The sequence below is a fragment of the Beta vulgaris genome, chromosome 6 (genome assembly GCF_026745355.1).
Source record: "Beta vulgaris subsp. vulgaris cultivar EL10 chromosome 6, EL10.2, whole genome shotgun sequence".
NCBI lineage: Eukaryota > Viridiplantae > Streptophyta > Magnoliopsida > Caryophyllales > Amaranthaceae > Beta > Beta vulgaris.
Window position 1 is genome coordinate 9,528,287 of NC_079207.1, and position 24,373 is coordinate 9,552,659.

The 24,373-nt window shown below is 33.7% G+C and overlaps 3 protein-coding genes across 3 annotated transcripts; 1 reads left to right on the forward strand and 2 right to left on the reverse strand.

Moving 5' to 3' along the window:
• Positions 1-126: 126 nt before the first annotated feature.
• Positions 127-6,194, reverse strand: LOC104895553 (pre-rRNA-processing protein esf1). Its single transcript, XM_010682096.4, has 8 exons — positions 5,974-6,194; positions 4,033-4,733; positions 3,867-3,941; positions 3,269-3,549; positions 2,599-2,761; positions 2,230-2,358; positions 762-1,498; positions 127-644 (listed from the first exon to the last, which is right to left on the reverse strand). Exons 2-8 carry the CDS (start codon positions 4,546-4,548, stop codon positions 335-337), a joined length of 2,211 nt encoding a protein of 736 aa, XP_010680398.2. The 5' UTR covers positions 4,549-4,733; positions 5,974-6,194; the 3' UTR covers positions 127-334.
• Positions 6,195-13,627: 7,433 nt separating this feature from the next.
• LOC104895555 (uncharacterized) lies at positions 13,628-22,567 on the forward strand. The gene is made up of 9 exons (XM_010682101.4): positions 13,628-13,906; positions 14,037-14,141; positions 16,486-16,572; positions 16,715-16,765; positions 17,173-17,266; positions 17,347-17,431; positions 17,518-17,666; positions 17,747-17,948; positions 19,754-22,567. Exons 1-8 carry the CDS (start codon positions 13,712-13,714, stop codon positions 17,770-17,772), a joined length of 792 nt encoding a protein of 263 aa, XP_010680403.2. The 5' UTR covers positions 13,628-13,711; the 3' UTR covers positions 17,773-17,948; positions 19,754-22,567.
• On the reverse strand, positions 18,368-20,220 carry LOC104895554 (peroxidase 64). The gene is made up of 4 exons (XM_010682099.3): positions 20,020-20,220; positions 19,731-19,919; positions 19,199-19,361; positions 18,368-19,128 (listed from the first exon to the last, which is right to left on the reverse strand). The coding sequence occupies exons 1-4, from the start codon at positions 20,218-20,220 to the stop codon at positions 18,734-18,736; spliced, it is 948 nt and encodes a 315-aa protein (XP_010680401.1). The 3' UTR covers positions 18,368-18,733.
• Positions 22,568-24,373: the final 1,806 nt, after the last annotated feature.

Genomic DNA, 24,373 nt, shown 5'->3' on the forward strand with positions numbered 1-24,373 from the left:
ATTGAAAAACACTGAGTTTTACACACAGAGAAAAGACATATCAGACCCCCACTCTCAGAGATGGGGTAGCATAAACACCTCCATTTTACGCAGAAGTATTTGACGAAAGAGACTCTCAAAAGCAAGTTGGCGAAAACAACATCAATACGATACTAGGGTGTCTTTTTACGTTCTATTCTAATGACAATTATAGAAGCCTTCAGGAACAGAATTATCAACAATCTACGGTCCTAGTTTTCAAATAAATACACTTGCAAAAGAATATGAAGCAGAGCAACTTTGTAATTAAACAAAAGAATTAACTATCAAAATTTCTGTAAATTTTATTCTTACATTAAACTTTGGCTTTTTTCTTCATTTTGCGATCCAAGCCTTCTAGCTTATGCTTCTTTTCCTTCATGTTTGATCCATTCTCTACCTTATCCTTAATCATTTTAACACTAGAAGGCTTAGGAAGCTGCTGAGACTTCATCTTTATGGATTTTACAATCGATGCTAGCTCGAACTTCTCCTTTCGAGATGTAGTAACAGACTTCTCATCTTCTTTCCTAGCAGAATCAATTAAACTTGGCCTTGATGTTTCCACTGGCTCTTCTTTGTCACTCTGTTGCCGTTGAACCAATTGTCTAAAATAAGTTGCACTCCTACAGGAAACCAATGTTGAATAACTTCAGCAACAAAAAAATTTAGGATGGGGAAACAATTTTCACAAAGGAGTCCAAAAAAAAATTGTTTCATCAAGTCTATATACCAAAGGTTACCTTTTGAATTGAGGGTCTGTGGGATCCAAAGCAAATCCAGGATTAGTGAAGAGAGCTGAGAAACGTGGGTCATCATAGTCGACTGTTGGTAATTTGTCTTCACCAGAAGCCTCTTTAACCTTCTTTCCCTTATCCTTTTTCTGTTTGATTTTGTAACCCTTTATATTATTGTCTGCACCCTTCTCATCTGCAAGCAATAGCTCGAGCTCTGCTGCAGTTGCAGCCTTTTCATCATCTTCCAGAGGTTTCTTTTCCCTCTTTTCCTTATCATTAGTAACTTTCTTGCTTCTCAAAACTGAAGGCTCTTCCTCAAAAAAGTCATCTGGTTGTTCTACAGGCTCTTGATCGCTCTCATCAGTCTCATCATCTGATGAATTCTTCGACCTGTGTTTCCTAGATTTCTTTCTCTCTTTCCTCTTACTGAGAAAAGCATCCCAAAGAGTTTCTGACCCTTTATCCTTCTTTTCAAGAATCTTCTTGCTAAGATCTTCTAGACCAGTGTTGAAGGTAACCTCCATATTATGTCCTTCATCTTCCTCAGAACCATCCCCAGACTGAAGCAAGGCACGGTACATGTCCTTCTTGGCCATCCTAGCCTTTATCTTCCCAGCTTGTTTTTTTCCTTGATGAGCGGGATCTCCATCATCCTCACTCTCCTCATTCTCACCTAAGTCTTCATCCTCATCACTGTCACTCTCATCAGAAGCCAAAAACTCTTTCAATTCCAATTCAGCTAGCTACAACAACAAAATCAAATGTTATAACAAGAAGCACCATGAGGCATCATTCTTTACACCTAAAAGACGCTTATTTGAACTTATCTAAACCAATTCAGTAATGCTGTTGGTGAATTGAACTAAAGCAACCTTCTTAGGGACTTCAATAAATTTCTTTAGTTTTCTTTTCTCGTTTGTCAATTCTCCTATTCCCAGCCAGAAACCATGATTTGCAAATAGTCATATTGATTTGCTATCATAGAGGAGGTTTTATAGATATGCTGACCTAGACCAAAAACATGCAAAAACACTTCCACAATATATATTGATAGCTAATACTCCACCACAAGTATAACCCCTATCAAATAAGATATAGCCTAGGGACAATATTGATACTCCCCTGTGCCCTGACTATATAATTGTATCAAAGGGAATGGATACTGCACAAAAAAAATCATACTAATAATGTAGTACTCCCTCCGTTTCAAAATATAAGCATTTTAGAATAAAAAGTTTGTTTAAATTTATAAGGCGTTCTACAATACCAATGTCGAATACTATCAAGATAAGATTATAGGTTCTCTTATATTATCAATACAATACTTAATGCCAGTTCTTATTACCTATGCAAATTTTACTATATCTAACTAAATTCTAGTAAAAATGGGTTATATGCCTTGTAATTTCAAATGGAGGTTAATTACAAGCATAAGTAAAAAGACACATTTAAAAGATAGGATGTATTTATTAACCTGGTCGTCATTGAATTTTCTCCCCAATTTCTTCACACGGTGTGGTTCATCATCATCCCAAGAAAGAGTTATATTGCTCTGCTGCAAAGCCCGAGTATGAAAGTCTAAACCCTCATAATCAGCTGGCGCCTGATATCAGAAATAAAAGCAAAGGAAGTTATGATACAATTGCCGTTTCATATAGCACACCCAGGAATAACTTTACTTTCCCAGCATGATGCATCTATTATCTACCGGAGAATAAACTAAAGTAATCATGATGCCAACAGTACAGTCGAAATATAATCTCTGATTTCCTCATACTATAAAGCAAGTAATATTATCTTAACAGTGTAATAAACCGTACAATTCAAGATTAAGTCATATTACCTCCTTAGCAACTTCCCGTGGTGGATGTGGAAATTCCATAGAATCAGGTATGAATCTGAGGTCCAGCACATTAGATGATCTTTCAAATTCAACCCCATCACAAGCTTTGTAGAGGTAATCTGCAGTAGCAATAGAATCACACTCTACTACGGCATAGTAATACCTGGAAGAATGAGAAACAATAGAAACATATCATACTATGAATGCGATAAAAGCAAAAACCAGCTTATACTAAGTTAATAAAAGTATTATTCGAACAACTGAAAGTAACATGAAAGTGCAGCTATATGAAGTGTCACAAATTACAACAAAAAGAAAACAGGAAATCTGACTGAAGCAGAGAGGAAAACATGTAGCAGCAAGAGTTACAGCATTAGGCCACCATTTCTTCCCTTCTGTCCTAACTTCTTAATCATAATTTGTGATAGAGAAGACGTAGTCAACTTCTATTACTTTTGTGGTAGTTATGATACTTGTTCTGAAATTCCAGATCTCTGTATAGCCAGAATATTGAAATAGAAGACAATTGTTTAAGCAGCTGCATCGGTATATGCCTCATTGTTATCGATGTCATGCAAAAATGTTCATGATGCTAAGATTTATCTTTCTCCCTTGGGGCCAAAACATGATATTTCAGCAAAGAAAAATTCATAATGCTATGAAAAATCACCTTAGCCTACTCCTTTCATAAGCACGCAGCTTTCCAGGTCCTATTTCGTTATCATCATCATCGTCCTCTTCTTCATCGTCCTCTTCTTCATCGTCATCTTCTTCATCGTCATCAACACCCTCATCATCCTTTTTCTTGTCATCTTCCAACAAGGCAACTGGACCACGGACTGCTTCCTCTTCCATACGCTTTAGCCCAAATTCTGAAGGATAGACCGCTATGGACTTAATTACTCCTTCTTTAGGCAGGAATGACTTCAGCACCACCAATAAGTCAACAGCCTACAAGATACCAGAATATTGAAGAAAGCAAATTGATGTAATAAGCTAAAGCCAAAAATGTGATAGTAGCAATCCCTTCTTGCAGTAGGCAGTAGCAAGTTCTATTCTTTTATTCAAAGTCAACCTATCCACAAAGATCTAAGGCCTCACATATTGGCCGTCTTCATCATATGTAATCATGATTCGTCAAATATCGACAACATCAGAAATAATAAAAACTGTTTGCGTTTCATTAATAAATACCAAATTAAAGTTATTAGAAATGTAAATGAACTTCTGAAAACTTCCATACGTAATTCAAAAGCACAATAATTTACCTTCACTTGATTCCAATCCATATTAACAATCGCCAATCTATGAGTTTCTTGCTCAATAAGAGGTACATTCTCCACCTGATTCAGAAAACAATTAGCCGAAATTTGAAATCCTTAGAACAAACAATTCAAATTGTTTTCATCAACATCAATTTTTATTTAATCTTACATCTGAAGATTCATCTCCCGACGTATCAGCATCATCATCACTACCAGTCGTCGAGCTAAGATCATCGTCACTCTCCAAACCTGGCTCCGATTCCGACTCAGATGAATCACCACTAGACTCAGAAGCCAAAGACTCGCTGCTATTTCCTTCACTTTCCTCCTCCACATTCTTCACACTCTTCTTCTTCGCTTCATCTTCAACTTCTTTGTTGTCCTCCTCTAAGTGATAGTATCGCAGTAAAGCGTTTTCCGACTGCTTTTTAGCTTTTCCGCGCTTATCAACCTTCGCTGAGGAGCTCGCGAAACGCTTGTCAGTGAACATTTCGTTGAATCGAGAGTCAATTGCAACCTTCGATGTTCGCTTCGGAACTTTCTGGAACCTTGGATCGGAGTGAACCCTAGAAAATCGTGGATCGTCAATCATCTTCTTATCTTTATTTTTACCATTATGATTCTCACCGGCGCCGAAGGAATCTCCGGCGTCTTTTTTGTTCGCTTTCTTGTTCTTCGATCCCATTACTTGAGGTGATTCTGACGAAACAATTCGATGTGAACAAGTAGTGGAAGTTGGGAATAGCGAAAAATAGATTTTCGGTTAGGGTTTTTGCTTTAGTGCTAAAACCCTAGGGTTCAACGCTGTCTCTACTCTCTAAGGTGTTGCGACTTGTGTGAAATTGGATGAAAACTGCCTTCTCTCTTAACCTACGAGAAAAATAAGGTTTATTTTAAGGAGTTAGGCTATGTTCAGTTCACCTTATTTTTGCTTATTTCAGATCAGATCAGATCAGATCAAAACAGATTAGATCATATCAGATGAAAACAGATTAGATCAGATCAGATCAAAATAGATTAAATTAGATCAGATCAGAAAAAAATAAGTTCAGATCATGCTTATATTTAATAACTCATTATTACTATTAAATATCTTTCATTACATATTAGTAAAAATTATAATATTTGAATATTAATAAAGTACTCATTGAGACGATCAAACAAGACCCCACATGAATATATTTTTTCTTCTATATTGAGAAAAATCTAAAAGATTCTCTCTAATTGTTAATAGATTAGATCAGATCAGATCAAAATAGATTAAATTAGATCAGATCAGAAAAAAATAAGTTCAGATCATGCTTATATTTAATAACTCATTATTACTATTAAATATCTTTCATTACATATTAGTAAAAATTATAATATTTGAATATTAATAAAGTACTCATTGAGACGATCAAACAAGACCCCACATGAATATATTTTTTCTTCTATATTGAGAAAAATCTAAAAGATTCTCTCTAATTGTTAATAGTAGGGGTGTTAACGAGCCGAACCGAGACCGAACAGGGCTCGGCTCGGCTCGGCTCGAGAATGTGAGGGTCCGAGCTCGGCTCGAGCTCGAAGCTCGTCGAGCTCGAAAATCTGGGCTCGGCTCGAGTTCGAAAAAAAAAATGCGGCTCGTCTCGAGGCTCGTCTCGAGGCTCGGCTCGAAAAGAGTTCGCGAACTATTCGGCTCGAAAAAGCTCGAAAATATTTAAAGCATATCGAAACTTAACAATTTGGGCACATTTGTTATCTTCAACAATCTCTTAAACTGTAAAATCATCATCCCAATAATCTCACTGATTACACTAATGACGAAATTGCAACAAAGTACCAGTTTTGCCCAAAAAAAAAAAACTGTTTTTTTCTTAAATTTCAATGTCCTTGATCACATAAGATTTATAATTTCAACAAACACAACTTTTTATTACAAGCTTCAGATTCCATTGCAAATACAACAACAATAAAAAGTTTCTATTGCAAATACAACAACAATAATAAGTTCAGCATTTTAAATTCAACCCAGAAGAAAAAAGAAACAATCAGTCAAAATTCTTCAGCAACAAAATTATTCAGAATTCAGATTAAATCGAAAAAAAAAAACGAAAACTATGAACTCTACCTGTCATCCTGCTCGCCACCGAAGACGATATTGCTCGCCGTCGCAGTGCTGCTCGCCGCCGAAGACGCTGGTCGCCGCCGAAGACGCTGGTCGCCGCGGAAGACGCTGGTCGCCGCCGTCAACTAGACTGGAGATTGGAGATTTAGGGTTTTCGAAAACCCTTGAAGAAGTGCAGCAGTAAACGACTGAATGAACGTGACTTGAAGTGCTTAGTTTTTTTGTTTTTGGTGTTTCAATTGTTTGTTTTAAATTTTAATTGGGCCAAGAAAAAAGCCCTTAGTTTGTATTTTTTAATTAGGCTAAAACTTTTAATTTGGTATCATTATATCATCATCATATATAATATTAAAGCAAGAAAAAATTAGCCTACGTGGCAGCCTCATAGAAATTCTGCTCTCACAATTCACCCCACATTCATAGAGCAATGAAATAGATGCCACGTGTCACATTCCATTAAAACGATTATGTTTGATTCCTTTATTATTAGTTTGCCAAATTTTGAAAATCAGTCATTGAATGTTTTAGAAAAACCTCCAATTTCCTTAAGTTGAAGATATATCCGTGATTTTGGGCTGTAAAAGTAAGATTCCTCACTGGAAGGAAATCTCCACTTAAGCAAATCTTCCAAGGTTTTTCCTTTCCTGTCAAATATTCCATTCAGCTACTCTTTTTGAAGTTGAAAAATATTTGCAGGATGATTTTAGATTTGATATGAAATTGTTTAAGAAAATTTAGTTACACACAATTGAATGACCGTATTATAAATCCGTGCAAGAATATATACACAATTCAAAGCCACGTGTCAATCCTATTAAAATGATTTCATTGATTTTTTTTAAAATTCTTTAAGGAAATTTAGTTACACACAATTGAATGATTAATTATAAATCTGTGCAAGTATATACATGCATGCAAAGATGTTTTACTCTTTTTCTCTCTCTTTTTTTTTTCTTTGAGATACATGCCTGTGCTTAAGGATGTTCAACAATTTTTCTAGATCATTTATGAGAAGTTTTTTTATCCAATAGTTACCGGTTTTATATCCACTAATTAGAAAATTGATTGTTTTATAATTGCTATAATTTAGGCAAAGAAAGGACTAATACCAACTCTATAACCATAAGTATCACAAACATTATGTTAAACCCATTAAATATTACATACCACAATTTCAAAACATCTCACCAAATTGAGAATCCTCAAATAGAGAAAATTATGATAAAAAAGGTGAATAATCAAAGGTCGGAGAAAAATCGAACCAAAAGCAAAATAAATGAGTCGGCCATGGACATGAGCAATCAGTAAGTTGAGAGCGAGTGAGTCAGCTCATTTTTGCTGTAATTCATCCAAAAATGAGTATCAATTCGATCAATTGGAGTAAGAAAAAAAAAGAGAAAAAAACTCCTACAAAACAACAATTCATACAACCTGCACAACAAAACGGCAGTAGCAACTGGGAACCAACCAACAGAGAGGAAAGAGAAAAACTCCAACCCCAAAACCGCCATTAGATGAGAGAGAAACGAAAAACCCTAACAATTAAAATTTTGCCAATGAGAATAATTTGATGTGACTAACAATTTTTTCACTTCTCTAGAAATGAGATAGAGACAGGAAGAGAATGGAATATTCAAGTATTCTCTTTAATGGGGAGATCGAAGGATTTGGAGGAGAGCAGAGAAAAAAAGAAAAAATGGTTTATGCAGGGGGTTTGAGTTTGAGTGTGGTGTTTTTTTTTCTTTCTTCATTCCTTCCTCTGTTTACTCTTTTACCTTTTTCGCGGTGTTCCTATATGACATAATCATCCTATTATATATCATACTTTATGAAAGAATTATAAAACAACTCATGGGTGATGGGTTGAATGAAAAAATTGCAAATGTGAAGCAAGTAGTATATGATATCCTGATAATATGTTAGCCAGCTAATTAATTTTCTTTTTTCTTATTCACTATTGGTAATGAATATAATGAGATGCTAGCCCGTGCAGGAGGAAATGCAAATGCAATAATAATAGTCACACCATGACTATGATCAGAGGTTACATAACAAAACAATAATAGCTCAATCTTTAGTCCCAAAGTGGTCTAAGGTGGGCTAATATGAATCATCATAACAAATCATGTCCACGACCAATACATACTAATTTATTTTTTAAAAAAAAACTGAGATAGGGCATGTTCTCTTTACCATAAAACACTGAACTGAATTGAACTGAACTGAATTAAATTATAATAATATAGTAATGATAACAATTTAGGAATTGAACTGAACTGAAAATAAGTTGGGGAGAACAGTCCCTTAAAGTGAGAGAAGTAAGACAAGAGACAATATATGAAACAAGAAATTAAATTAGGTAAAAAAGTGAAAACCAACATACAAGGGTCGGTTCACTTCAACTTATTTTGACAAAACTATGACGATATAAGTTCGAAAAAATTTAGATGATTAGGTGATCCAACGGGTTGTCAACCTCTAATTATTGAAATTTCCTTGGCCAAGAGTACATTAAGACATTAATTTTATGATTGTTCTCTCTCCAATTTATTTTATATATATATATTACTATTATTATTTTATTGTATCTAAGAGAAATAACCTTAGGATCACTCAAAATTTTTCCAGCTCTTACATTCAAATGAAACAAAAAATATAAATACATCCACTTATGAACTTATGCTTGATATTAATATCATTTTTAAAGAAAATGTACACTTTGAATTTGGCCCATTTTATTAAAATTCTAAAATAAAGGATTAGCAGAGAGAGTGCAACATGGCCCATGTGCTTAAATTATAAATATAGCTTTCTTTAATGAGCTTCGAGACACTAATTGAGAAGGTGAATCAACAAAATGAGTTAATTATATATCAAGCTTATATATCAAAAGAGGGATTTATAAGTATTCAATTTTAGTTGGTCTATAAGACAGTAAAACTGTTGTTGAAAGATTAGAAGTTATCGAATTAGAAAAGTTGTTAATTTGCCTATGCACTTTGTTTTGACAGCGTCTTTTTTCTTTGATGTAAAAGATAATATTGAAATGGAAATCATATGGAGAACTTATATAACACAAAGACATTAACAAGTATTGTGTATTTATATTTGTTTACTATACAAAATTATCATTTTCTAAATTATTCTTAATATTAAAATTGTGGTGGCTTAATATATTCTAAAATTGTTTTTAGGAAGAAACTAATGAGTAAGGATTATTTCAAGTAGCAACGGGGAATAAGGTATTTAGGCAAAAAAGTAAAGTGGGAAACCCCGTATGATACTCATTACGTCAGATGGAACGGGGAATAAGGTATGATATAATATATCATCGAAATGATGGTAATTTCAGGTAGCAGTAGGGAATAAGGTATTTATACCCCATATGGTACTTATTCCGTCAGTTGGAACAAAATTTTTATGATGTTTCAAAAAATACACACAATTTGGAATAAGGTATGATACAATATATCATCGAAATTGTGGTATTTCAGTTAGCAACGAGGAATAAGGTATTTATACCCCATATGGTACTTATTCCGTCAGTTGGAACAAAATTTCTTATGATGTTTCAAAAAGACAGTTTTTTCGACCATGTGTTAAAAGTCAAGGACAATCCCTATCACATGGTAGCTTTGTATCTCTCGAGACCAGTTCTTAGTCATGGCTAATTTTATGTAGCCATTTCTCAGTCACGAGTAAAAATTTCCCAATAGTACTAATTTATGAGAAAGAACATGGGAAGTTTAACACTTTAAGGCCATTTCGAGTAAAAAATGAAGACTTTAATGTGGAGAGGGTTTCTAATAAGACAATTGACCCCTAAGTAGTTACTAGGATAAGACCAAGTTCGTGCAAATTTTCTCCCTTTTTGAAGTAGTTGAGATCATTAATTTACCTTTGTCATCTCAACATAAGGTGTTGTTGGCTTTGCTTATGACTATGTTATACAACCTCCGTTCTTTTTCTACTGCAACAATTGAGTTTTCACGTTTGCTAATACACTATTTTAACTATTAATATATTTAATTACTTTATAGTAAATTATACAAAATTGATATTCTGAAGTATATATCGAGACGAATCTAACAAGATCCCACATGACAATATTTTTCTTGACATAAAAATCATAATATATAGTGAAAGGTTATGATGGTGAATGGATAGTGTAAAAATCTCATTTTGCAATATTATAGAAATAGAACGGAGGAAGTAACTTCTTAATAAATTTCGTTTTGCACTAAAAAGAAGTCTTCCAAAACATATCAGTATCATGTATATGTTAAACAACTTTATAATTAATATAAAGGTGTATATCTCTTAAACACAGAGTTTTTTTTTTATCAAGTTAACGTAAGAATCGTTTACACGTTTTCATTGTAGCTGATATATAAACATTTTATTATACTAAATAGTTCCCGTACATTGTGCACTGGCCTAAAACCTAGTATATTTTTAAAGTGGACTTCAAATTGTAATTCAAGTTGGGTTAGAAATTAATGTATACAAATTTGTACTTTAAAATTTTTCGAACATGTTTGCGAGCTTTCGAATCGAACTCTACTACGCTCGGCTTGGCTTGTTAAGGTCGCGAGCCGATCTCGAACTCGAGTCGAGCCCTCTCGAGTCGAGCTTTGACCGAGCCGAGCTCGAACAGTTTGCGAGCCACCCTGGCTCATTAACACCCCTAGTTAATAGTGTCAAGGTTCTAAATGAGAAAGATAAAAAAACTACAAATTGTTAATAGTGTCAAAATTCTAAGTGAGAAAGATAAAAAAAATACAAAGTCAGTATTATTATTTACTAGTACATTTGTTCAAAATGATTATTATTGTTGTTGTACTCCTTCCGTTTCCTAAAGATCTTCCCTCTTTCTGTTTAAGTGCGTTTCCAAAAGATGTTCCCTCTTTTACTTTATTCCTTATTTAGAACTTTTTTTTACCTTTTTACCCTCTCATGTCCCTATCATATGGTTCACTATTACATTATTAATTCAATTTTATTCCCTTTCTCTCTCCTATTTTAACCCCTTTTTATTTGTTTATTTATTTTAACTCATTTCTCTATCCTACTTTACCCACCCCACACCCCACACAAGTGGATCCTCCTTGGTATCTGTAGGAACAGTAACAAGAAAGATCTTTAGGAAACGGAGGGAGTACTTATTAATTATTAATATTGGTAATTACTATTAATCTTATTGTTATCATTATAAATATCACTATTATTATTATTTTAAGTTAGTTTGTTGTTATTAAATAATAGAAAATTAAAAGCCACGAGTTAAGAACATAAGATTGACGCAAAAATAAGAAATATATAAAATATGATAGCTCACATTCATGACAACGAAACTACTAAGTTCGGATTACATTTCAAAATAAGATAAGTGCGAGATACAAATTATAAGTTTAGATTTGGCATACCTCTTCCTACCGAATTCCAAATCTCTCAGACTATTTGAAGTTGCACACTATTTATTTCTTTCTTGCGTAAAAAGTCATAGTTGTTTATATATCTTATGTTATTTTATATGAAAAAAAAGAGTTGAGTCTGCCGACTTCTCAAGTGTGAAATATTTTTTTTAAGAGAAAGTGTGAAACATTGTATAAGTGCTCTTATAAATTAATGACTTGGGTTATATAATTATTTTTAGTAATAATTATTATTGTTATGATTATAATTATTGTTGTTGTTATTCTAATAATGATAATAGCTATTATTATTAATAATAATAAAAGTTGTGTTAAAGTTGTAATAGAAATAAAATGATAATAATAGTAATACTATAAATAAGATCTTATAATGTATTGCATAATAATGAATTATAAAGTAATAATATATTTTATAAAAGATAAAATCTTGTAAATCAGATCAGATCAAATCAGATCTAGAAAAAATAAGTTCAGATCAGATCAGATAAGTTCAGATCAAATCAGATAAGTTCATATCCAGATAAGTTCAGATCAGAAAATTTCAGGTGAACTAAACATAGCCTTAGTCTTGTAACTTGTAAGAGACCGCCTATTTTTAAATTAAAATTAGGCAATGATAAGTTCTATATTAAAAACAGATTTACCTAGGGGTGATAATGAGCCTGACAAGTTCGCGAGCAGCTCGGGCTCGGCTCCGTCAAAGCTCGGCTCGTTGAAGCTCAGCCCGAACTCGGGCTCGGCTCGAGACTTAAACGAGCTGCGCTAGGCAAAGCTCGGCTCGTAAAGCTCGTGAACAGCTCGATTATTATTTTATACTAAAAGAAAATTTTATATTAAAAAAATATTTTAAATTAAAAAAATTAATACAAATTTATATTTTAATATAGATTACAAATTATATATTTTAATTTGTGATCCAACTTCAACTCTACTCCACTAGGCACTAAAGTCTCACATTGATTAAGAAAACAAGGATTAACCTTATTAGGCCTTACTGGACCTGATTGAAACTTATTGGACCTGATTGAAACTTTTTTGACCTTATTGGACCTGATTGAAACTTATTTGACAAAAAAGTTGACGAGTAATAACATAAATATTACCCCTTAAAATTTATTATGAAGTAATAATTATTAAAATTTGTCCTTTAATATTATAATTATTATTGTTAACCTTATTTGACCATGATTATAATATTTTTTAATAATAATATAATTAGCTAATAATAATATGAATAATCAAATAATAGACAATAATACAAGTATAATACTATATATTGTGGTACTTTAATAAAAAATTATAATAATAACACAATCAACTAATAGTAATATGAATAATAAAAGAATAGACAATAATACAAATATTTAATAAAATAATAGACAATAATACAAGTATAATACTATATAATCATTGTGGTACTTTAATTAACATTCTAATAATAACACAATCAACTAATAGTGATATGAATAATAAAATAATGAATAATAATATAAATGTTTATTGAACATTGACTATTTGGACCTTATTGGACTTGATTAGACCTGATTGAAACTTATTGCACCTGATTAGAACTTATTAGACCTTATTAGACCTGATTGGAAATTATTGAACCTTATTAGACCTGATTGGAACTTATCAGACCTGATTAAAACTTATTACCCTGATTGGACCTGATTGCAACTTATTTGAACTTATTGGACACATTTAAGTAAATAAATTAGACTTCTTAAAAAAATAAAGTAAATAAATTAGACTATAAATAACAATGTAACAAAATAAATGAAAAAGTTAAATCGATTAATATTAGAAAAAATTGACAATAAAGGTCTGAACTTTGGGTGATAATTTTTAAAAAATCTGAACTTTGGGTGATAATTTTTAAAAGATATGAACTATTGACTAACCTGTGTAGGTCCCAACTTTATGGGGTCTTAACTCTTAGCGGGTCTCGACGACTTAAAATTGAAGATTTTTTTTAAATCTCACCTAGTTCCTACGTCCATTCCTCAATTAACCCTTTTGATGTAACCCAAATTTTACAAGTGATGACCTATTAAGCTAGTTTTAAGTCACTAAGGCGCGCTAAAAATTAAGACCGTCTAAAGTTATAACCTACACAGATTAATCAATACTTCAGACCTTTTAAAAATTATCACCCAAAGTTCATACTTTTATTGACAATTTTTTTTCCTTAATATTATGAGCATTGAATATACATTGTGAAATACTCACACTCAAGATCGTGCGATTTTTTTGTGGTTGATTCCTCAAAGAAAAAAAGTTTAGCTGAAATAGATGAGCACATAATGGTGCCAACAGGCAACAAACCAGTTTCCGAAACTTGTCCATCGGCGGGAATGATGCCGGCGAAACGGGAGTACGACGGCGGCGCTAACAAAGCCGCAACGCCTGCCGTTTTGACAGACGGCGACCAAATGACGACTCTCTCTCTTCATTCCTTCGGCGATGATAAACATGGCTTCTCTATTCAAATCATCGAGGTATTCTCTATTTTTTTTGCATTTCTAAAACTTAGTATTGTTCAAATTACTAGACAAAAATGTTTATTTTTTTAAATCTTATACTAATTTGTAAAATTAAGCTGATTAATAAATGATATTATATGTGTAGAACATGAGAGAGGAATATGGTATGTTTGTATGGCCGTGTAGTGTTGTTCTTGCTGAGTACGTTTGGCAACAACGATCCCGCTTTTCTGGAATTTCTGCTCTTGAGGTAATCTTTCCATTTTATATATGCATATTGGTCTTTTATCAAATGCAACTTTGTGTTACTTATTCTTAAAATGAACTTCTTTTTTAAAGTATATTTGATTGCACTTAACCATATATGTTAAGTAAATGTACAAGTATCTCGGTCGATAGTGATAGATGAATAATAAACATGGTCTATTCGGTACAAGATACCATGGTCTATGTTGTTTTTGAATGATGATGGTAGGGTAAATGGTAAGTTGGAGTTAGGGAGACAAAAGTTAGAATGACGAGGGTTTAGGCTAAGTATGAGTTAAATTGAGTACGTGGAGTGTCAAAGCGAGTGTGTTGGTAAATACTAAATAGTTGCCACTAAATGAGTGTTTTAAGTACTCGGGCGGGTGATAACAAAAAGAGATTGACATAGATGTGATTTGCGTTATTAATTATGGGTGGCTTAAATGAAGAGCATGGTTATTGTGATTTGTGTAACCTTAGCATGGCTCTAAGGTCTATATTACTTGGACTCAGACATCCATGTCTAACACATGTGCATGTCTAAGTGTCCTACTCGGCAATCATGTGGAACTTTTACATTTTTTTTGGCCTAAAATGAAGTGTCAAGTGTCACAACCATGTCAAAGTGTCGAGGATCAAACACGGGTACTTGACGTGAGATGAAGAGTCCAATTACAGAGTCTATGGTTCGAAAGAAATTTCTCCAATAGAGGGGACTATTTGTTCAACACTATAATAAAGGTCAATTTGTTGGACATTCAGGAAAGAACAATCATATGGAGAAGATGAGTGTAGCACAGTTGTGTATGTTCAGAGATGGATTTGTAGGAAACAAAGGAAGGGACCGCATATGTAATAAAGATACGCAGAGATAAAGCTGAAGTTTGGGGATCTCGAGGATAAGATAATGGAAAATTAAATGTGTTAGTTTGGGCATATGCGACGTCAACTAAAAGGAAGCACCGGTAAATAAAGTAGAGTTGATTCTATGGAGATTTTTAGAAGAAGTTGAGGGAAGCAGTGATGACTTCAATGGAAGGAGTTAAAAAGGATATGAATGAAATAGGACTGCAGGAGCATTTATCACTTGATACAAGCAAATGGAGGAATATGATTTTTGTCTACGTTTACATGAGACATAGTCTTAGTTCATACGGGCCTACGACCGGCCCCATAATTTAGAGTTATGGTTTTATTGTGGTTGCCCATATTCATTGAGGAAGGTTTATTCTGTTGCTACTAAGATATGTAAATCACAACCCCAAATACCCCAAATTACATGAAATCCTTAAATCCCATCATAGAGCCAAGTTAATTTCATGAAAGTCCAATGGGATTCTAATCGTGTGATCAACTTATCACCCCATTTACTTGTTATTTGATGCACTACTTTTAGAAACTGACCATATTATTAATAAGTAATTCAAACAAATTTTAAAGCACACTTTTGACAATTAATAGTATTAATAATTATGTATTTGTTAATTTTTTGAAATGTTAGTTATGAAAGTGTACGTTGTAATGAATATAATGAAATTCCACTTGACAATGCCTTTCCTTATATATTACTCCCTGTGTCCCACATTACTCTTTACGCATTACATTTTCATCTATTCTACATCACTCTTCAGACTTTTATTTTAGGACATGACCTACTAATATTTTAATTTTTCTACTTTACAAGTATGGCCCACCAATATCTCTTCTCCGAATAAGATGATACCCTACCAAGCCTGTGCTCTTTTGGGTACAATTTCAATTCAACTCAACTACTTTCCTCTCACGATTTTACTTCAGTTTAGCGTAAGAGAACAGGGCCTAACTCCTATCACATCCACCTTCTCAATAAAATAAATAAATAACAATGATAACTAAACAACTTATCATCTTAAACTACGTGCCTTGATAAGGGTATCAGGTAATGTTTGATGAAGGGAGCACTAATGTGACGTGGACAAGTAAAGTTCGTTAAGTAGACATATACTACCTCCGTTCCCGAAAAATGCAATACATGCATATGGCATAGAGATTTAGGAGCTAATTGGTTGTGGGGTAGTGTGTTAATATCTATGTTAAAGTAAGGAGAGAGAAAAGTTGTTTAGTGTAAAATGTAAATGGTCCTATGTGTAGGTATATCTTTTTTTCATATAAAGAAGTATTGCATTGATTAAAGCACTACTAAAAGAAGGTAAGTGTTGCATTAATTTTGGAGCGGAGGAAGTAATAAGCGGAAGAAGTAATAAGGAATGGAGGACATTGCCACTGTTTATTTCTTTTATTCCATGATTAGGGAGAGTCAGTTATGTGTTCATTTGGATTTATTTGAGAATGTGTCAATGTGATTGAAGCTGGGTGCGGGAACCTGCTTGCCTGGATTGGTCGCAGCAAAAGTTGGAGCTGATGTCACTTTGACGGATGATTCTAAAAGAGTGGAGGTTGGAGAATTCTCTTTCACTCTAAACAGAGTTGTTTGCTGTCACATATTGTTGTATGATTCTTTAGTCCATGATATTTTTTTCATGCTTTATTCTCTTTCTTTCTTTTTCACAACACTGTGGGGTGACTATTGTGATGCAGGTGCTGGAAAACATTAAGAGAGTTTGTGACTTGAATAAGTTGAGCTGTAAGGTAAAAGTACCTAGATCCTTGTTTCATTCTGCTTGATATTTAAAAGATTTTGGTAAGTTACACGAAAGAAGTTGCATCCTGGTTCATGATGCATTGAGATTATGAAATTGAGGTGTGATGGAAAGAAAGTAAAGGTAAAAACTTTAATGGGTGAACTCGCTTCTAGTTTATTTGATTTTTGTATGGCCAGGGAAGCATTATTTTGCAAGAAATGTTAATTTGAGAATGATAACTGGAGAAGGAAAAGGGACTTTTAGAGTGGAAAGACTATCAAAAAGATATTTGTTCCTGTTCCCTTTTATCAATAATATTCCATCAGACTCTCATTCTCAATCTTTATACCCATCATTCTCTTTAACTCATTGGTAATTTAATTTATTTGTCTGCTGACCTGCTAAACGATGTAGGTTTTGGGACTCACATGGGGAATCTGGGATGCACAGATTTTCGATTCGCGTCCCCAAATGTTTCTTGGGGCCGATGTATTGTATGATACGAGTGGTATGGTTCATGTGTTTTTTTGAACTTTTTATACTCAGAAGATGCTAAAACTCATTGTATACCTGTTTTGTCTATGCTAGCCTTCGATGATCTCTTTAGTACTGTGGCATTTCTCCTTAAAAGTAATCCAGGATCAGTTTTTATAACAACTTATCATAATCGAAGGTTTGTATCTATTCATGTTGCTGCATTTTATCAATAATATTCCATCAGACTCTCATTCTCTTCTGCTTATCCTTGAATATATACAGTGGTCATCATCTTATTGAATTTCTGATGGTCAAGTGGGGTTTGAAATGCTTAAAACTATTGGATGCCTTCTCATTTATGCCATCTGACAAAGCTCTTGGACATGGCAGCAATATTCAATTGGCGGAGATTGTATTGCTTGACCAACAGGGTAAAGTTGTTGTTCGACTGATATAACATCTCATGTTTCCATGTATGTCTAAAATCATTGGCTGGTTCTCTTTGTAACAGGGACATCTTGCTCCAGTGACAGCTAGTTACCTTTTACTTCTGTCTTCTCCATGCGTTCGTTGTCTTCATAATTTCTTGGTTTGAATGCTGCTGTACATAGTATATGAGATAACAATTTTGGGCAAAAGCTGGCAGCTAAATCAACTAATTACTTGGTATCCACATAAGAAAAGTATTTTCCTGGAGTACATGGCATCATTGCGTAAGTTCCTTCTGCATATGGCATATATGAACTCACTTTTGGTTTATCAGTTTAACCACTTATATATCTTTTGTTCTTTGCTAAAGCACCTTTTCAGTTGTATGTCTAATGCTGAACTTGTTTCCTGTGAATATTTTAGAAATTTGTTTCCTATGTTAGCCAGATACAATGTTTTGTATTCTTTCATGAATTCAATACCTGTTATGATGGGAGACTAAAACATTTTAGTGCTGATATACGCAGACATATGTGTGACACAGTCTGAGCATAGTTCAGCTAGGTGAAAGTTCAGTTTTTTTTAAAAAAATTCCAGAACACTCGAGGCAGATTTGAACTATTGATTGTTCTTGTAAAGATCAAAAGATAGATAGTCTTATCTATTGTTTTATGTTGAATAGTGACTTGTGATGTGAAGGTCATTAAGATCACAAATTGCTAGTTTATTTGCTGCTATTTCATTACAAAATACAATACTGGATTACGGGTACCCGCCTCGTAAAACTGAAGTGAGAACGATACACTTAATGCAAACCCTAAAACAGCACACTGCTAGACTCAACCAAGAGTCCAAGACCTTTTTTCCTTTGCTAGGGATCTTGGCAATCATCCATCAACTACTAATCCACATCAGCAAGGATGTGTGAAGGTGAACCTTCTGTGGAAGCTCCCTTTAGGAAAGGGAAAATGAAAGACTACACACGTCATGCAAAGGCAATGCATTGATTGCCTTGACTAAACCTTTTAATGGCTACATTTAATTTATATATCTCGAAGGCCTTTAGACCTCAATTGACTATTCGACAATTCTTTCGTACTTCCTGTCCTCCTGTGATGCTGCTCATCCTGATCATAGACTTGGCAAATGCGTCATAGAAAGCTTTCTTGGATCTAGCAAATTGTGAAACCAAATTTTTGGTGCTTGGAGATGTGAGCAAGGCCTGATCTGAAGAAAACAGGCTTTTTCCTTGGAGAATTAGCTTGTAATATGTATTGTCAAACATTGTTGGTGAAGGATCCATACTGGAACCAGCACTTGTCACTTGGTTGTGTGCAGGACACACTCTTTTTAAGCTGGCAGCAAAGGAAGGATTGATTGAGGGGTCAATGTCATGAGTTGCATCGAAGTTGTGCAATCGGTTCTGGAACGATGAGCAGTGGGAAAACCCGAGACTGTGTCCTCCTGAAGAAGGGTAAAGTTCAGTCGAGTCCTTTTTTATATTAAAGTTTGTCTAGCATTTTTTTTTTTTTACCTGAAAGAGCCACCAGATCACCAAGGTTTAGGCCTCTCTGAGCGAAGCTTTGTTGGAGCTGAGAGAAGTTGAATGTGGGTGCTGGAAGCTGTCTTGTTTCACTGGCAAGTGATGTTCTCCCATCTTTCCTTCCTTTAGGCACATCCCAAGTGGGTCCACCAGCCTTTATACAGGAGAATATATATGAGAATGAAAGCTAAAATGGCAGAAAACTTATTGTCATAATTTAAAATTTGAGAGATATCCAGGTGTTGGAGAATCACTTTTGGAGTTTTTTTATGTTTTTGAGTATCACCCGAGATTAATAGAAAATGTAGAAGTACTAATAGTATGCAATCAAGCACGGTCACCGTACCAAGCCAAGAGTAAGAAGAAAATAAAAAGAAAGACAAATTAAATTGGCTAGTAGTTGGCTCATCTGCCATTGCTGACGACTCGTGGTCTTTGTGTTATTATTGCAGCATTGGGTTTTTGTTTTTCTGTTTGCTTAATCTCAATTAAATGTGCTAAAAAGACTGTACTGTTCACTTACAAGGGCTACCGCGTCCCTTGCAGCTAAAGCCAATATGTCAGCGCAAGAGACAACCCCAGGACATGCTTTTTCTATTGCCGTCTTTGCACTATCAATGACAAAAAAGGCATGCAATGAAAGGTTTGGAGGACCGGATTTCTCTACTTTACTGTTCCCAAATTTATCTAGGAGCACCGAAGCATCACATCCCTGAAAAAGAAAGAATTTTGTGTGTCAGTTGAATATACACAAAACCTGAAACTTATGCATAAAGTTAATTACGGTTTGATAGATAGTGCCAGTTTCATACCCTTATAAAGCAATCATGGAAATGCATACGAAGCACAGCTGCAGGGACGGTTTTATCAGCCTGAAATGCTTCTTTGACTGTATTTGAGACAATACTCTCCACCGAAGGACACGTCTTATCGTAGTAATTTGTGCTCAAAGCATCACTAATGGCAATCACTGAGCAGATGAGAAGGGAGCTGAAGATTGCAACAACTGCCATGGTATATATTTTCTGAACTCTTTCTCTTAGGTTTTTTTGTTATTGAACTTGAAAATAATATGAAGGGGTATTTATAAGGACATTGATAGATAGATTGTAGATATATAGATAGATGCAGAGAGAGAGATAGAGAGACACTGACATAGAGAGTGACAGAATAACAGAGTTGGTGTGACCTTTTCTGGGTGTTGGTTTATCAGTGCATTAGTTCAGCCTAATGGATGGAGTATTGTTAAAGCATCTTCATCAGTCACTAGTAGAAGACAATACTGGTCATGTCTTCGCTTCTTTTTTTCCAAAGTTTTCACGTTCACTTGGTAGCTCTGCTTCTGCCTTCAACCTTCTGCATGTGATTTTTTAGTGGTTGAGGTTGACCTATTCCTTTCTCCTCTCATGAGAAAGCAATGATTTTCCGAGCATCGGTTGAGACATCTCATTTCTAGTTTTTAAAGAGGCTATTGAATGGTCTAAACATCCATTTTGGACAACAACAATAATGCCAAAGCCTTAATTTTATTATACTGGAGTAATTAATCATCCGTTTTAGACAAGGACGTGTTAAGTATGACAATCTTTTTTGTATAAGTATCATCTAAGGACTATTACATTATCGTACTTATTTGAGCCTACCAAGGGAATGATGTAGATGAGATTCAATTATGGATATCGAAAACAACCCACATGATATGGCCTTGGCAAGGTAGATGTAGACTTAGAGAACGCAAGGTGCTAATTTCTTTCTTCCGGACCTCTTTGAACAATTCCCAACTGTATGAGTGTCTATCTTTTCACTCGCTGTCTGACTATTATTTCTTAGTTTCTGTTTGAGACAAATATAAAAAGGTGTTAATTCCGAAGGACAAAGACGGGATTGAAGGCAGAGTCTTGGTTAGAGTTGAGCCATCAAGTTCGTTATTGACTTGATTCTTCAGTAATGCTTGCTTTTGAAGTTATAATCATCGTTATGGGCAAATGGAGAATAGATTCTATAACGAAAGACACATTAGATTATAGAAGTATATATATTCTGTATTGTTACCCGTTTGCTTTTTCCAATGTTGGAAGTTTACTAATTCTGACCAAATTATCACGTCGACTTTGTTAGATTCATTTCATTGCGTAAATTATTACATAATATCTTTTTATTGAAAAAAATGGCAGAATAAATAATGAAATGGAAAAAAGTTCGATCCTACTAAAGACGGATTTAAGGATACTAATTCGGATTAGATTCGAATTTTCGGAGTTTAATATCGTAGCAGGAGTCAGAATTGAATCTAAAATTCGATTCCAAGTTTAACCCGTTGCCGAACTTATCTTAAGTAGTATGTTCCACTGTATGTATTATTGTATGCTGCCCTAGAAATGAAAAAGAAAAAGAAGAATCACTGTATATTGAGCTGATTGGCTCTTATATTTGTCGGTGCCATGCATTAGTGCGTCTTTAGTCTGTAGTCTTTACAAAGACAATATTCAGTAATCTATAATCAATAGCTAATATGTCAAGTATGTCCCTTGCACTCTGACGTGGTGATCAATTATAAGTAGAAGTAAAATTCCTTTTATATCTATTTACTACTTTTTTTAGATCTTATCTACTCACTATTTAGTACTTAACTAGTTTTTAGGTCCGGGCTATGCCCCTGGTAATTAAAATATTCATTTGTTAACATTTTACTTTATAAATATGACACCAAATATTACTTGTTTGATGTAAAGCTTGAGGTCATGTGATCAAATCTTATAAGATTTATTTTTTTTATTTTTTTATTTTTTTTTATTGTAGGTGTGTTTTCATAAATAAACATTCTAAGGGATATCGCCACGTAGCGTAGTTTCTTGCTTAGTAACTTAATATGCATTTTTTCCATTCCCAAATATATTAAGGAAAACTCAACATTTAAAAGGTACAAATATAATAATGTGGACATTTAAAGCATGATTAAAGTCTGTTGAGATGGTAATTATGTCATGTATAATAGCGAGAGGTCATGTGTTCAAATCTTATTGCAAGCTAATTTTATTTTTGTTAATTGACATTACTTATGTACACATTGGGCAATTCTAAATGGAGTAACAAAGGTGCCACGTGGCGTGTATACATTGTCATGCACGCCTTTTAATATATTTGTATAGATTATCGCGGGGATGTATATTCTACACCATTGCCACAGCCCCCCATTCTTTTGTAAGTCTGAAAATTCATTTGAAAAATTCTGTCGAAACAGAAAAAATATATCATTTGCAATCTATTTCTATCTTAGAAATTGTAATATAATTTTTTTATTTTTTAATACTTGTGTAACATTTTTTTATTTTGAGGAGTTTTCTATTATTTGCAATGATATATTTACTCTTTCTCTTTTCTAGCGTATGAACTATGAAGGATCAATAAAAAGGAGAGAATATTAAATTAGGATGGGATAGAAATGTTCTTAGTATGGTAATTGGTAGGGTTGTTTACATAGAAATGTTCTTACACAAAAGTGTCTAATTTGGCATAAGTCATAATTCATACTTCATTTGCTCCATAAAGAATGCAACACTTAAGTTTTTACAGTTTCTAATGCATTATTTTGACTATAAATTTATTTAATTACGTATAATTTTTTTTATCAAAATATATATTTCGAAACTACACACTGACGTGAATTGGATAAGATCTTCCATGACTATGTTATTATTTATATGTTTTTCAAAAAAATGTTATTATTTATATGTGGTTGCATCCTCGAAATTCATGATCAAAATTTGTAAATTTGATTCTAGAAATGTAAGTGTTGCATTTTGTTTTGAAGCAGATGAAGTATTATTAGATGATTAATTTTATGTAATGATAGTTTTGTGGAACATATAAAAGTCCATCCCCAAATGATGTTTTCTGTATAAGAACTCAAATTTTGAAGCTACGTTCTTGGAGTAGTAATTGGTGGGGAGAAAGATTTAAGATAATACGAAAATATAATAATTAGTGTTTTCATCTCAAAGATAATGATGGCTTCCTAAATGCTAAAGAACTCACGTCTATTTCTGATGTATATGGTGATTTTGAGAGCAGCATCCCCAACCCCACCGGCCCACCTCAATGTTTCCGGTTGCAAACATTATCCATACCATACTGCTATGACAATATTTAATATTTATAGTAAATTTAGGTGTACAATACTACTATTTGCTTAACCAAGGATCATTGGATCTAATGGTAAGTGTGAGGGGGCAGAGGTTATTTATCTTACTAAATTTTTAAACATGTATACAATGATCAAATTTCTAGCCTGAAAAAATGTAAGATTTTAGATGATCAAATTTATTTTTCATATTTATCTGTGCCTCGGAGCATATGATATTGTCTTATAATATTTTTTTAGGCTCTCTACTTGTGAACCCCTTGGTAAGAAGGAGGTCCTATTGGACTACCATCTCTCGCAAGTCAGCTAGTCCAACTACACTGGTTAACGCTAGTAAAGTAGGAGGAATATAAGGAAATTCCTACTCCTAATTACAAGTAGGTAGTAGGGTTCAAACTTGTGACCTTAACAAAGTCACAAGTAGAGTTCCTCAAAATAATATGAATCCGACTATATTTAGAAAGTCCAACTCCGACTCGACGAAGGGTTGGAGTTAGATTCCCTTAAAAATCCGACCCACTGAACTGCTCCCGACATATTCTGACATGACATCTGGATCTATATCTAATTTTGAGGCAATTAGTCTTATTTTTGTAAAATATTAATGTATTATGTATGTATACTGCGAGTTTGATGTTGAGGCAATTGGTCTTATTCTATATCAACATTATAGTAATTATTAGATTATTTGTATTACATAATATTTTTCTATAAAAAATGGGGTGGGAAAAACTCATAGTCGGATCGCGCTGGAATTGGATGTTAAGATTTTAAGTCGAATCGAATTGTCGAAGTAGAATGATGGAGTCGAGGTCTAATTTAAAATTCGATTTCTTATAGGATCATATAATCCGGTTTAAATCCGACATGTTAGCATTTCTAATCACACGAATTAGTTATCAGTTCAGCATTTATATCATTTTGAAGCTTGTCCCTAACCCTACTACTCATTTTCCTGTGCTAAAATAGTGGATGATGTGGTTACCCATAATTTAGTTAGCTTTACTATTGAGGTTTAGTGAAGG